We start from the raw sequence: 13,637 nt of genomic DNA, 5'->3' as shown, positions 1-13,637 counted from the left end.
TGTGGAGTCCCTCAGTGTGCAGAGCAGCTGCCCTCTAAGTATGTATAGAGCAGAAGCTGTTCAGTACTCATCTTGGCTTCAGCTCTTTGCCATGGGGCAGCTGTGCCACAGCACACTGATGGACCCTGCCTCCATGAGAGCAAAGCATGTCACACTCTGCTTGTCTCTGCTGCCAGGACTATGTGGGGCTGAGCAGCTCTACAGTAAAGCAGCTAAAATACTCAGAGTGCTTTCATCCTCCTTCCCCCCCGCAAAGTCAGCAGGTTTTGTAGCTGCAGTGGGATCCTTCTGTGCTCACAACATCAACTTGATGATCTCAGAGGCCTTTTTCAACCCTGCTGATCCTATCAGAAGGGGGCACAGAGGAGAGTTGCTGGGTAGGGAAGGGAGGATGCAGTGAGCCTTCCACTGGCTCTGGTCTTTCTTTTCTGAGAGCTGGAGCAGGATGCCTTGGGTTGTGTCCCAGCACATGGTGTTTGGGGCTCCACTGCTTCAACTCCAGAGGAGGGCCACAAACAAATGCTCAGGGGGCTGGAGCACCTCTGCTGCCAGGACAGGCTGAGGGAGCTGGGGCTGTTCAGCCTGGAGAAGAGAAGGCTCTGGGCTGACCTAATAGCAGCCTGCCAGTACCTCAAGGGGGCTGCAAGGGGGCTGCAGAGGGACTGTGTGCAAGGCCTGCAGTGAGAGGACAAGGGGCAGTGGTTTGAAATGGGAGAAGAGGTTTAAATTGGAACAAATTCTGCACTGTGAGGGTGGTGGAACCACTGGAACAGGTTGCCCAGGGAGGTGGTTGAGGCTCCATCCCTGGAGGTATTCAAGGTGAGGCTGGACAGGGCTCTGGGCAACCTGATCCAGTGGAGGATGTCCCTGCTCCCTGCAGGGAGGGTTGGACTGGATGAGCTTTAAGGTCCCTTCCAACCCAAACCATTCTATGATTCTGTGGAGGTTTTGATCTGGTGCAGAGGCACTGAGGTCCTCTCACTGTGGCTGCTGTTTCTCTTCTGACAGCTGAGTGGGAAGGGGGCCATGACTTGGGTTGTGTCCCAGCAGGTGGCCCTTGGAGCTGTGCTGCTGCAGGTCTGCCCTGGTGCAGAGGCACTGAGGTCCTCTCACTGTGACTGCTGTTCCTTTTCTCATAGATCATAGATGCCACACAGAAAGGAAACTGCTCAAGGTTTATGAACCACAGCTGTGAACCCAACTGTGAGACACAGAAGGTAAACTGGTGCCCCCTCACTCCCACTGCCTTGCCTCCTAGCAGGCTCAGAGTCCAAAGCCTTTCTCCTTTCTGCCTTGGGTTTGGGGTTGTCTGCTTGTTGTGGTAACTCAGCCAGGTGGAAAGAGACCCCTTCAAATTGGGCAAGTTCTGCCAGGGCAGCACAAGGAAGGATTTGAAGGGCTGATCTTGGGAATCCCAAGCCAGAGCAGAGCTGCTGGTGCTAACCATTGTCACCTTGCTTGTCTCCCTGCTGCAGTGGACTGTGAACGGGCAGCTCAGGGTTGGATTCTTCACCACCAAACTCGTCCCCTCGGGCTCAGAGCTGACCTTTGATTACCAGTTCCAGAGATATGGGTAGGTGATGGCTCAGGCTGCTGCAGGGGGAGGGTTGGGAGTGTTGCTGCAGAGAAAACCCTGCTCTGAAACAACTGAGACAAAGGAAGGGGTGGGGATGGCACCTGGGGACGTGGTTGGGCTGGCTGATCTTCCCCACCCCAAACTGCTCTGTGATTCTCACAGGGAGGGTGTCACTGAGCTGGCATTTGCCTCTAAAAGCTGCCTGCAGAAAGTTCCTTCCATGCCTAACACAAGAGGCTGGGAAAGGAATCTCCCCTTGGTTTCGAGTCCCTTTCCCAGTGCTGCTTTATTGCCCCTTTGTTCCATCTCTCCCCAGTGGAAATTTCCCAGATCATTATCTTGGGTCTCTTTCTTTCCTCTGTCTAATTATTAATTGCCCAAGCTCCAGACTGGCAGTGCCCTCCAACAATGCTGCTCCTCCCCCCCGCCCAGTTTATGGCTTTGCAGGTACTTGCAGAGCTGTAAAAGCCCTGCTGGCAGCACCTTCCTGCTTCCTGGCCTGCTCCAGGCCTGCAGGATCCAGCCTGGCACTTGGCTCCCTGCTCTAAACCTGAGCCTAACAATCCTTCCTTTACTTCTGGCTCAGGTGGATGCTGAAGTGCTTCCCCTCTCTTTAATGTGATGAGCACACAAGGGCATCTGACAAGCTTGGGGCAGCTTGGACTGATCAGATGAATGTTTGTAGAGCCATTTTCTCCTCCCTAGTTTGTCATGTTGAAACAATTGTTGATAGCATCATGGAATCATTTAGGGTTGGAAAAAGACCTCTAGGATCCACTCCCAGCTCTTCCTTCCCCTTCTGGACCTGCCTTGTGCAACACTTCCTGTGTGCAGGAGAATCAGAAGGGATTTTGTAATTGTGTTATAAGATCATCTGTGGTCAAGGGAGATGGTTCCTCATGCCCAGCCTAAACCTGCCCTGGGGCAGCTTGAGGCTCCTGGCCTGTCACTGGGGAGATCAGACCAACCCCCACCTGGCTTCAGCCTCCTCTCAGGGAGCTGGAGAGACACGGGTGGTCTTCCCTCAGCCTCCTGTTCTCCAGACCCTTCCCCAGCTTTGTTGCCCTTCTCTGGACCTGCTCCAGCTCCTCAGTGTCCTTCCTGGAGGGAGGTGCCCGAAACTAAACCTAGAATTCAAGCTGTGGCCTCATCAGTGCCAGTCTAGGGGATAATCCCTGCCCTGGTCCTGTTGGGCACACCATTGCTGATCCAGGCCAGGATGCTGGTGGCCTTCCTGGCCACCTGGGCGCTCCCTGGCTCATCTCCAGCCACTTTCACTACCCCCTCCCCAGTCCCAGGCAGTTTGCAGCTGCTCTGCCCCCCACCCACTTCAACCAGAGCAGGTTGCTCAGAGCTCAAACCAACCTGAGCTGGAATGGTTTCAGGGGTGAGGCATCTCCCACCTCCTTGGGCAACCTGGGCCAGGGTGTCACCACCCTCATAGTACAAACTTTCTTCCTTCTCTCCAGTCTGAATCTCCCTCTCTCAGTTCAAGCCATCAGCCCTTGTCCTGACACCGCAGGCTCTGCTCAGAAGTCTGTCCCCAGCGTTCTGATCAGCCCTGGAAGTCCTGAAAGGCCACCACCAGGTCTTCCAAGACATTTTCCTGTTTGGGTCTTGGTTTTTGGCCTCCAAAGAGCCTGGAAGTGAGGCAGACTTGGCTTTCCAGCTCTCATCATGGGAGCTCCCACAGAAATGGCAGCGGTGTTTGAATGTCCCACGGCCGGGGCGGCCTTGCCGTGCAGGGGAGGCTCTGTCCCTTCCTTCTGAGGCCATGCTGAAGAGTCAGGTAGAACAGCTGGCTGCAGATGGAGAGGATCTGTGTGAAACTGGTTGTGCTGCTTCTTCTCACCCTAGCAAGGAGGCTCAGAAGTGCTTCTGTGGCTCAGCCAACTGCAGGGGTTACCTGGGAGGAGAGAACAGGGTCAGCATCCGGGCGGCCGGGGGCAAGATGAAGAAGGAGCGCTCCCGCAAGAAGGACTCGGTGAGTCCCCTTCTCCTGTGCAGCTTCATCCCAGAGCCTGCTCTGAATCCCTTCCTCACAGGAGCAGCAACACAAGGCTGACCCTCAGCTCCTTTCCTCTCAGCCTGAGTCTCTGGGTCACCTCCACAGCCATCTGTGCTCCGGTGTGGGATTTGAGGCAGACAAAAGAAACTCGACCACGCCGAGTCCAGCTAATGAGCAAATGGCTCTGGAGAGGCTTCTCCTGGCCCTCAAAGCCAAGGGAAGTGGATTGTCTCTGCCATGACATGAGCCTGGCACGAACTGAGAGGTGTTTGTCTTTGGCTGTGGTAGGTGGATGGAGAGCTGGAAGCTCTGCTGGAGAATGGAGAAGGTCTCTCAGATAAGAACCAGGTGCTGAGCTTGTCGCGGCTGATGGTTCGCATCGAAACGCTGGAGCAGAAGCTCACCTGCCTCAAACTCATCCAGGTGAGGGGGACCCAGTGCAGGGGTGGGATCCACATCCTGGGGAAGCAGTGTCCTTGCAGCTTCTGTTAGAAGAGGCAGGGGAAGGTGGGAGGAAGATCTCCTGCTTGTCCCAGCATCTGTGTGTGAGCCGAGTGGTGCTGGTGGCTTTATAGCTCAGCTGCCATCTCCACCCTCTGCTGCTTTTAGCTTTGGTGGAACCCAGCCTGGGTGGGGAAGCAAAATGTCCACTTCTGGCAGTGGATGAGCTCCTTGTACATGAGAGTTTGTCAAAGAATGGTGGAATGCTTTGGATGACTTTCAAGCTCACCCAGTCCAAGCCCCTGCAGCCAGCAGGGACAGCTGCAGCCAGAGCAGGTAGCTCAGAGCCCCAAAGAACCTGAGCTGCACTGGTGCCAGGCATGGGGCAGCTCCCAGCTCTCTGGGCAGCCTCAGCCAGGGTATCACCACCTTCTCCTTCTCTCCAGTCTGAACCTTCCTCTTTGAGGTCAAACCATCACCCCTTGAAGACAGTCACTGAGCAGTTTGTCCAACTAGAAGTGTCCTCTCTCCCCAGATAGTTTCCATTTCCACCTCAGATGAGTTGCAGCCAGGTTTCTGTGCAGCCCAGAACCATTAAGTTTTACCCTCCCAGCAGGAGCTGCCCACCAGCTGCTGGTTCTGGTGGTCCTGCCACTGCTCCTGACCTGGCAGCTGGGGCCACTTCAAGCAGCTACACCTTGGCACCTTGGTGGCTACCAGAAGGCCAGCTGAGCCCTCAGCCATCTTCCTGTGGACATAAAAGGCTTTTTTTTGGTCTCTGACTATTCCTACCAACTCTCTCTCCCACTTTGCCTGATCCAGAACACTCATTCCCAGTCCTGCCTCAAGTCCTTCCTGGAATGCCATGGCTTGTCTCTGCTCTGGATTTGGATGACGGAGCTGGGCGATGGGCGAGGAAGCACTGCCAACAACCTCAAGCTGCAGCTGGAGGTGAGTGATGGCCTCAGGCCTGCTGCCCTCCTGAGGGCTCAGAACCACCAGGAGTTTAGAATGGGAGTGAAGTGAATTGAATTGAATTGACCAGGGTGGAAAAGACCTCAGAGATCACCCAGTCCAACCTCTCACCCAACACCATCTAACCAGCTAAACCATGGCACCAAGGGCCTCATCCAGGCTCTTCCTAAACACCTCCAGGGATGGTGACTCCACCACCTCCCTGGGCAGCACATCCCAATGGCCAGTCTCTCTTGCTGGGAAGAACTTTCTCCTTACCTCCAGTCTAAACCTCCCCTGGCACAGCTTGAGACTGTATCCTCTTGTTCTGGTGCTGGGTGCCTGGCAGAAGAGACCAACCCCCTCCTGGCTGCAACCTCCCTTCAGGAAGTTGGAGACAGCAATGAGGTCTCCCCTGAGCCTCCTCTTCTGCAGGCTAAGCAACCCCAGCTCCCTCAGCCTCTCCTCCCAGGGCTGTGTCCCAGACCCCTCCCCAGCTTTGTTGCCCTTCTCTGGACACCTTCCAGCAGCTCAACCTCTTTCCTAACCTGAGGAGCCCAGAACTGGCCACAGGACTCCAGGTGTGGCCTGAGCAGTGCTGAGCACAGGGCAGGATGAGCTCCCTGCTCCTGCTGGCCACACTGTTCCTGATGCAGGCTAGGATGCCCTTGGCCTTCTTGGCCAGCTGGGCACACTGCTGGCTTCTTGCAGTATAGAAGCATAGAAATTTTGGTTGGAAGAGGCCTTTGAGATCAGAGTGCAGCCATGAACCCCCCCCAAGCAGCCTGGAGGGGGCACTGCTGTCTCCCAGCCACGGCCTCTCACCACCACCTTGGTGTTCCACACTCGGCTCTTGCCGAGGGAAGGAAATCCTCCCAGGCTGGAGAGGCCTTTAGCTGCTGGGGGCTCTAACCATGTGGGCTTTGTCTTTGCTGCTAGATAATGAAGACCCTGGAGCTCCTGCCCATCCCTACCAAGAACATGCTGGAGGAGAGCAAGGTCCTACCCATCATCCAGCGCTGGGCCCAGACCAAGAGCGCCGTGCCCCAGCTCAGCGAGGGCGACGGCTACTCCAGTGAGAACACCTCCCGGGCTCACACCCCCCTCAACACCCCAGAGCTCTCCTCCAAGCAGAGTGCAGAAGGGGACACAGACACCCCCAAGAAGCTGGTCTTCAGGAGGCTGAAGATCATCAGTGAAAACAGCATGGACAGTGCCATCTCGGATACGACCAGCGAGCTGGAAGGGAAGGAGGGCAAGGAGGACCTGGAGCAGCTGGAGGGAGCCCCGGGGGAGGTGCCAGAGGAGCAGCAGCAGCCTCAGGAGAGCAAAGCTGCCACTGAGGCAGCAGTGGAGAGCAGCAAGCCCCAGGCTGCGGAGCTGGAGGCCGAGCCTGAGGCCGAGGGCAAAGAGAGCAGCGGTGGGAAGCTGGAGGAGCCCATGGCCATGGAGACCCCTTCCCAGGATGAGGAGGAAGGTGTCTCTGATGTTGAGAGTGAGAGGAGCCAAGAGCAAACAGACAAAATTGTGGATGTCAGTGATCTGGCCACCAGGCTGCTGGACAGCTGGAAGGAGCTGAAGGTAAGAGGCACCTCCTGCAGCTCCATCCCCTCTGCTCCTGCTGAGGGGCCTGTGGGGTTGCTCATGGTTCGGTGCAAATGGGGCCAAGCTGTCCTCTTGGCAGATGCTTGGTGGCTCACCAGGGCCAAGGGTTTCCTCCAGGTGCTTTCTAGCTGTTTCCTTTCATTGCAAACTGCCCTGTGTGTGACAAGAGCAAGGTAGGACCAGAGGAAGCAGCCTCGAGTTGCCCCAGGGGAGGTTTAGGTTGGACATGAGGAACAATTTCTTCCCCTTGAGGCTTCTCAAGGCCTGGCCCAGGCTGCCCAGGGCAGTGGTGGAATCCCCATCCCTGGGGGGGGTTTCAGAGCCCTGGAGCTGTGGTGCTGAGGTTTGGTGGTGCCCTGGCAGTGCTGGGGTCATGGTTGGACTCCATGATCACAAAGGTCTCTTCCAGCCCAACCCATGCCAGGATTCTGTGACTCTCAGTAGGTTTCCAGATGTTGGGTTGCACACTGAGAGCAGCAGAGAGAGAATTCAGCTTGGGCACCACAGAGGCACTGCAGTCCCCCAGTCATTGTTCAGGCTGCCCATGGGGAGGACAGCTCAAAGGGACTGAGGCTCCCTTCTCATCCCACCAGAAGCAGAGGCTGGTGGCAGCACCATGAGCTTTGTTTGGGTTGAAGTAGGGCAGTGTCTGTCAGGGGTGAAGCAAGCTGATGGCCCATCTCCTGACCTCCATCACCACCAGGTCAGCAGGGTGTGCTGTCCCCTTGGCATCTGCTCTCCATCTCCAAGGGGCAGAGCCTGCAGAGCGTGCTCTGCTGGCCTTGTCTTCTCTTGGCTCCAGTGCTGGTTAACCTCTGGGTGTTGCAGATCAGGCAAGCACTCAGGCATGAGCTTTTAGAGACTGATGAGGGTGCAGCTCCTCGTGGTTTCAGCCTCTTCAAGGTCTTCCTGGACCAGATAGCTTCTCCCAGCCAAGGGCTTGGTGGCTGCAGGCTGCCTTCTCCTGCAGCAGGCCATTGGGCAGCTTGGTGCTCAGTCTGCAGCCAGCAGTGGGGCTTTTCTTGGGTGGGCATGGGAAGGTGTTCCAGTGGCTCATCACTCACCAGCTGAAGCATTTCCTGGGGTTTCTTTAGAGGCTCTTCACCCATCTGCTGGGGAAGGTCGTGCAGGGCCTGCTGCCCTGCTTCTCTTAGTCAGGGGAGCTCAACCCAGTCAGCTCAGCCCAGCCTCAGTTACTGGAAGTAGTCCTTGAGCAAGTTGCTGGCTTATGATGCATCATAAAGAGTTTCCTTACCCACTGAGCTTGGCAGTGAGGAGGGGGAAGAGGCTGGTGAAAGTTAGGAAGAGACCACAGCAACCTCTGCTTGCCCATGGCCCTCTGCTTGTACCACAGCTACCAGTGGTAGTGTTTGTAAACCAGGTTAGAGCTTTACACAGGGCTTGGTCTCTTAGGGGGAATGAAGAGGACTGTGGGCAGCACCTTGAGGGAGGCTCTCCTCCATCCACCTCTGCTCTGCCCTGCTGAGGCCACAGCTGGAGACCTGGATCCAGTTCTGGGCTCCCTAGTTCCAGAGAGGCAGGGAACTGCTGGAGAGAGTGCAGGGGAGTCTGGGAAGCTGCTGAGGGGCCTGGAGAAGCTCTGGGAGCAGCAAAGGCTGAGAGCCCTGGGGCAGAAGAGCAGCCCCAGAGGGCAGCTGAGCAATGCTCAGCAAGAGCTGAAGGGAGCCTGGGGGGCAAGAGGCTGGGGCCAGGCTCTGCTCAGTGGTGCCCAGGGACAGCACAAGGGGCAGAGGGCACAAACTGGAGCCCAGGAGGTTCCACCTGAACAGGAGGAGGAAGTTGTTTGTTGTGAGGGTGCTGGAGGCCTGTCCCAGGCTGCCCAGAGAGGTTGTGGAATCTCCTGGTGTGGAGAGCTTCCAACCCCCCCTGGGCACTGTGCCCCTGGGCACTGTGCTGTGGGTGCCCTGCTGGAGCAGGGCTGGGGCTGGGGGAGCTGCAGAGCTCCCTCCCAACCCCTCCCTGCTGGCATTCTGTGTCTTAAGAGAATGATTTCCTTCATCCCTGAAGTTCTCAGCAGAGTCAGATTCTTGTGAACATTGAGCAAAATCCTCCTGCCCTACCCCTTGGTGGGAGAGCAGGGGAGGTCCCCCCGCAGCAGCAGCTACATCCTGTTTGTGCAGAGTGGTTGAGTTGTGCTCTGGGGTTTCTCTTCCCCTCCTCACCAGGAGGATTTGGTCATCTACCAGACTTTGATTCCCAGGCTGACAGTTTCTGTGTGAGGCTCAGGGTTTTCCTCACTGAGGACACTGCCAGGCTGGCTTGAGGGTTATCAAAGTCCTTTCCCAGCCATTGCTGGTAGCTGGGAGTGGTTGAACTGAAGCTAAGCCAAGTCTTAGCCCTGCACTGGTTTGGAGACCTGCTTTGGCCTCCCCAGGCTGAGGTTTGTGTCTGCAGTGCCAGGGCCCTGTGCTCTGAGGTGTTCCACAGGGCCTGTGCTGGACAGCACCCAGGGGCAGTGTGGAGGCTCCCAGGCCAAGTGACCCCTCCCAGAGCTGGTGTGGCAGTGTGCTTGTGTCACCAAGGCTTGGGCTTGCTCTGGAGCCTGGAGGGGCTCAGCTCTGGGTGTCCAGGCACCTTTGCTGAAGCCTGTTGGACAAGATGACCTTTGGAGGTCTCTTCCCCCCCAGGCTGTTGTGTGACCCCCCACAGCTGGGGCTGAAGATGTGAGTCACATCTCTGGGCCTTGGTGATTCACCTGAGGCCACTGCAAGGCCTCTCTGGGGGCAGCGTGTGTGTGGTGGTAGGGAGGGAGCCCAGCTTGGGAGCCAACCCAAGCAGAGCCATGCCCCAGGCCGTGCCCCAGGCCGTGCCCCAGGCCCTGCCCCAGGCCCTGCCCCAGGCCCTGCCCCAGGCCGTGGGGCTTCCTCTGCTGCTGGGCACCCGTGCCCTGGGGGACCGCTCGTGACCCGGGCTGCGCCACGGCGCTGCGTTAGCCGCTCCTGCCCTGCCCTCGCCCGTCAGGACGCCAGCACAGCCCTCCTGAAGGTGACCCATGGCCCAGAGGAAGGCTGAGGCGGCAGGGACACGCTCTGGCTGGCCAGGGCACAGGTGCCGGTGGCCGGAGGGCCTGGCACCCTCTGCGCCCCTTGCACGCCGTGCGGCGGAAGCCCTGCCGTGACCGGCGCCGGCCGGGGGGGGAGGGTCCGGAAGCTCTGAGCTTGAGCTCTGTCCTCTCCAGTCCTGCTGATGACCCCCTGGTAATTTCAACCATTTCCATCTAGCTCCTCAGGGCAGCCAGGAGCTGACCATGGCTCTCCCCTTCCTCAAGTCCATTTTCACCTCTGTGCTGAAGAAGGGAGAGGACATAGCGTGGTGCATACGGTGACGAGCCGGGCAGCTGGCTGGGCAGCTGGCTGGGGAGGAGGAGGAGGAGGAGGATGGTGCTGCTGCTGCCGGTGCTGCATGAGCGGTGGAATAGGTGCCCAGAGGCCAGGGCTGGTTAGCTCGGTGGCGCCGGCGGCGCTCTGACGCCCCCCGGGGCCCGGCCCGGCTCCTGCCCTGGGAGCCTCTGAGGCAGCTGTGGGTTTGCTCTACCTCTACACACAGGGCGTCCAAGGCCTCAGTTCACAGAGCTCCCAGCCCCCCTCTGACCCCTGGGGAGCGTGGTGCAGAGCCAGGGCCCCAGCACGAGCACCCTGCCAGGGCCCCGGCGGCCTGCGCCCCCGGCCTGGGCTCTGCCCCTCTGCCCCCCTGCTGAACACTCGGCCCCGAGTGCCACAGCCTAGGGCGCACCCAGCAGCGGTGCCAGCTGGGGGCTCAGCACGCTTCTGCCAGCTGTCTGAGCCCAGAGGGCTGCGCTCAGGTAAGGCTCTGTGGGCTGGGCTGGAGGTGGCCCCCGGCACGGTGGCCAGCAGGCCTGGTGGGCAGCTCTCCTGGGCTCACAGAGCCACAGAACTGTCAGGCTTGGAAGGGACCTCCAGGCTCAGGCAGTCCCAGCCCCCTGCCATGGGCAGGGACACCTCACACCACAGCAGGTTGCTCACAGCCACCTCCAGCCTGGCTGCAAACACCTCCAGGCAGGAGGCTTCCACCACCTCCCTGGGCAGCCTGTGCCAGTCTCTCAGCACCCTCATAGCAAAGAACTTGTTCTGACATCCAAATCTGCCCTTCCCCAGTTTGAAGCCTCTGCCCTTCATGCTGTCACTGCAGGCCTTTGTGAGCAGACTCTTCCCATCCTTCCTGCAGCCCCCTGCAGGCACTGGAGGGTTTCAGTGGCTCAGGCTGAGGCACAGGAGAGCACTTCTGGCTTCAAGCCTAGCATGTGCTTTAACAGCACTGCTGTGGCAGTGGGCAGGCCAGGAGGCTTCCTCACCATTTCCACCAAAGCAGGCCCTTGAGGTCCCCAGCTGTAGCTTCTGGTGCTGAGCCATTACCCAGCCACAGCCTGCCCCATGCTGAGCCTGCACCAAGACAGCTGGCATGGCACAGCCCACCCTGCTGGCATGGTTCTGGAGCTGCTCTGCTGCAGCTGGCACTGAGCTTCTGGCACTTTCCTCCACCCCTGGGTGGGCAGGGCATGCTCCCACCTTCTGGGGTAGCTGTGAGGGTCTCCAGACCTTGCCCTTGCGAGTTGGAGAAGGCCTTTTTGTAAGCACAACCTTTTGACAGAGCCAAGTGCCTTGGGTTGAGAAGGTTTTAGGTGGCCACTTCTAGCCTCACAAGCTGGAAGCTGAGATGTTAACCCAGCTTTGGCCCAGGTGGCCTTTCTCTCCTGCAGTGAGAAGCTCAGTGAGCTTCATGCTCAGTCTGAAGAGGGACAGCAGAGCTTGGGTGACCCAGGCAAGCTCACCTCTTGCCTCTCCTGAGGTGGCCTTTGCAAGTGCCATCTGATAGATGTGATGGGTCTGGATAGGACAGTGTGGTGGTGAAGCTGCTCTTGCTTGCCCTGTCCCCAGCCAGGCCATCCAGGAGCAGCTGGCATCCTCCTTTCCTATTGCTGCAGCCTTTGAGTCTTGAGGTGGTTCTTGCCTCTCCCTCTGGCACCCCCATGGTGGGCTTGAAGTCGGAGCTTGCTCATTTGTGAGAGCTTAGGGCAAGCAATAGCTTGTGAAGACAGCAGGCCCTGGTGAGTGTCCAAGCTGTTGTCTGTGGTGGGCTTCCTTGGCCTTCAAGCAGGGACATTGTGGCAGGAATCCTTCCATGCCTTGGCTTGGTGCTGGAGCTTGGTGCTCCTGCAGAGAGCCAGTCCTGGCTGGGGGAGCACTGGGGATCCAGCCTGCTGGGGGCTGGGGTCAGTGGGGTGATGTTTCTCCAGCCAAGGGGCAGCATGAGTTCAGAGAACTGCAGAGCAGAGCTGAAGGAGGCAGCACAGGCTGCAGGTCATCCTGGCCCTGAGCTTGTAAGCCCTGGCAGGAGTGGTGAGCTCCAGTGGGCTGCAGGTGGCCTTCCACACCCCCCCAGAGTCGTTTTGGTTGGCAGAGACCTTTAAGATCATCAAGTCCAAGCATTCTCTAACTCTGCATCCCCCCATCTGCAGCCAGCTCAGCCCTCCCAGGGGCAGGATGCACCCCTCGGGCCCCAGGGAGGCTGTGCCTGGCCCCTGAGGTTGGCACAGAAGAGCCATCACCCCTCTGCCAGCTGGGGCTGTGCTGGCATGACCCTGCTTGCATGGGTGCTTCCCCATGGCCATCTTTGGTGCTTCCCTGCCCCCATGCTTGGTGTTTCTCTCCCCCATAGCCAGCATCCACTGGTGTTCTGCAGGGCAGTCCCATGAAATCAGAAGGGAGAGACTCCTGGAGGGGCTTTCCTGAGGCAGCCTCTTCCTTGCCTCTTGCTGCAGCCTTCAGATGGTTCTTAGCCCTCTTGCCTCCCCCAGGGCAAGGATGGGTTTGTGCCTGCAGCTGGGCAGCCTCACTGCTGCCTTTTGCCTCTCTCTCTCCCAGCCTTGCATCACTTTGCTGTGTGTAGTCCTCTGGCCAGTTCTCTCAGACTGGCTCTGGAGCACCTTCCATTTGGATTCTGTTAGTGGTGGTGGCATGGATCCAGCAGCTGAGCCTGCTCAAAGCCAGCAGCTTCCACTTCCAAAGCTAAAAGAGGCTGTTCTTTGGAGTTCCCCCTGCCTGGCATCTGCTTTGACCACCATCTGCTTCTCATGCAGCAATTCTGACACATTCCTCCCTTTGTTGTTGCTTCAAAGGCTCTGCTGCCTCCTCATCTTCACCAGACTGGTGCTGGAGGGGCTGCAGCCCCTTGGGGAGATCCAAAGCTGCTCTCCTGCAAGATGTGCTGGAGAATGACCATGAGCAGCCTGGGCCTTCAGCAGGGCAATGCACCTTGATGGGATGGCTCCTGCCAGGGACATTTCCATGGCCACAGCTGTGTCTCCCAGAGGAAGAGGCCTTCTCCTCCCTCAGGAGGCAGAAGCTTCCTTGCCCCTTGCACACCCAGCCATCTTTGACCTCACAGCTTAGACTTGGTGCTCTCTGTTGAGCTGGACCAATGTCTTAGCCTCAGCAGTGGAGCTGCCAAGGCCATGGTGAAGCTGAAGCAGCACCTGGCAGGAGCAGGCAGTGCCACTCACTCAAGGTGCTCCCTGTCCTCCTCTTCCCATTTCCCCAGCAGTTTCCCCCTGCACATCCTGCTGCCCCATGGGACCAACCATTCTAGGAGCTGGGGTGGCTTAGCTCTGCCTCCACCTCCCTGCTGTGTTGTCCTTGGGGGCTTCCCCATCACACCTCTTGCTGCTGGGAGCCCTGCTTGGGCCAGCCCTGGGGGGGCTGCTTGAAGCTGCTGCTCTGCAGTGTGTCCCAGGCTGGAGGCTTGTGGAGAGGGTGGAGTGAGAGAAAAGAAATGGAGCAGAGCCCTTGCTGGGGGGGGGTTGAGCTTCTGCAGGAGCTGCCCTTGTGGTCTGGTCCTGCCCCTGTGAGGAAGCAGAAGGCAAACTAATTTCTGCTGCTGGATGATGAGTCAAGAGCATGTTGTGGGCTTCATTATCCCAGGGAGCTCCTTCTGCAGCCCAGCCCAGACAGTCAGCAGCTGCCTTCTGTCACACAGCCTCAGCATGGTGCAGGGGCTGGAAGGGACCTCTGGAGA

At 58.4% G+C, this 13,637-nt stretch overlaps 1 protein-coding gene across 1 annotated transcript in view; it reads left to right on the top strand.

Annotated features, from left to right (window-relative positions):
* SETD2 (SET domain containing 2, histone lysine methyltransferase) overlaps positions 1-13,637 on the top strand; it is a 53,329-nt gene that overhangs the window by 24,255 nt on the left and 15,437 nt on the right. Inside the window, exons 7-12 of the mRNA XM_054171239.1 lie at positions 1,140-1,217; positions 1,476-1,573; positions 3,434-3,560; positions 3,873-4,007; positions 4,848-4,976; positions 5,919-6,560. Coding sequence (XP_054027214.1) covers positions 1,140-1,217; positions 1,476-1,573; positions 3,434-3,560; positions 3,873-4,007; positions 4,848-4,976; positions 5,919-6,560 — 1,209 coding nt within the window. The remainder of the gene's footprint in view (positions 1-1,139; positions 1,218-1,475; positions 1,574-3,433; positions 3,561-3,872; positions 4,008-4,847; positions 4,977-5,918; positions 6,561-13,637) is intronic.

This window comes from Dryobates pubescens, chromosome 21, assembly GCF_014839835.1.
Source record: "Dryobates pubescens isolate bDryPub1 chromosome 21, bDryPub1.pri, whole genome shotgun sequence".
NCBI classification, from domain to species: Eukaryota; Metazoa; Chordata; class Aves; order Piciformes; family Picidae; genus Dryobates; species Dryobates pubescens.
The sequence above is the reverse complement of the archived record's forward strand: the minus strand, read 5'-3'. Positions and strand labels throughout refer to the sequence as shown.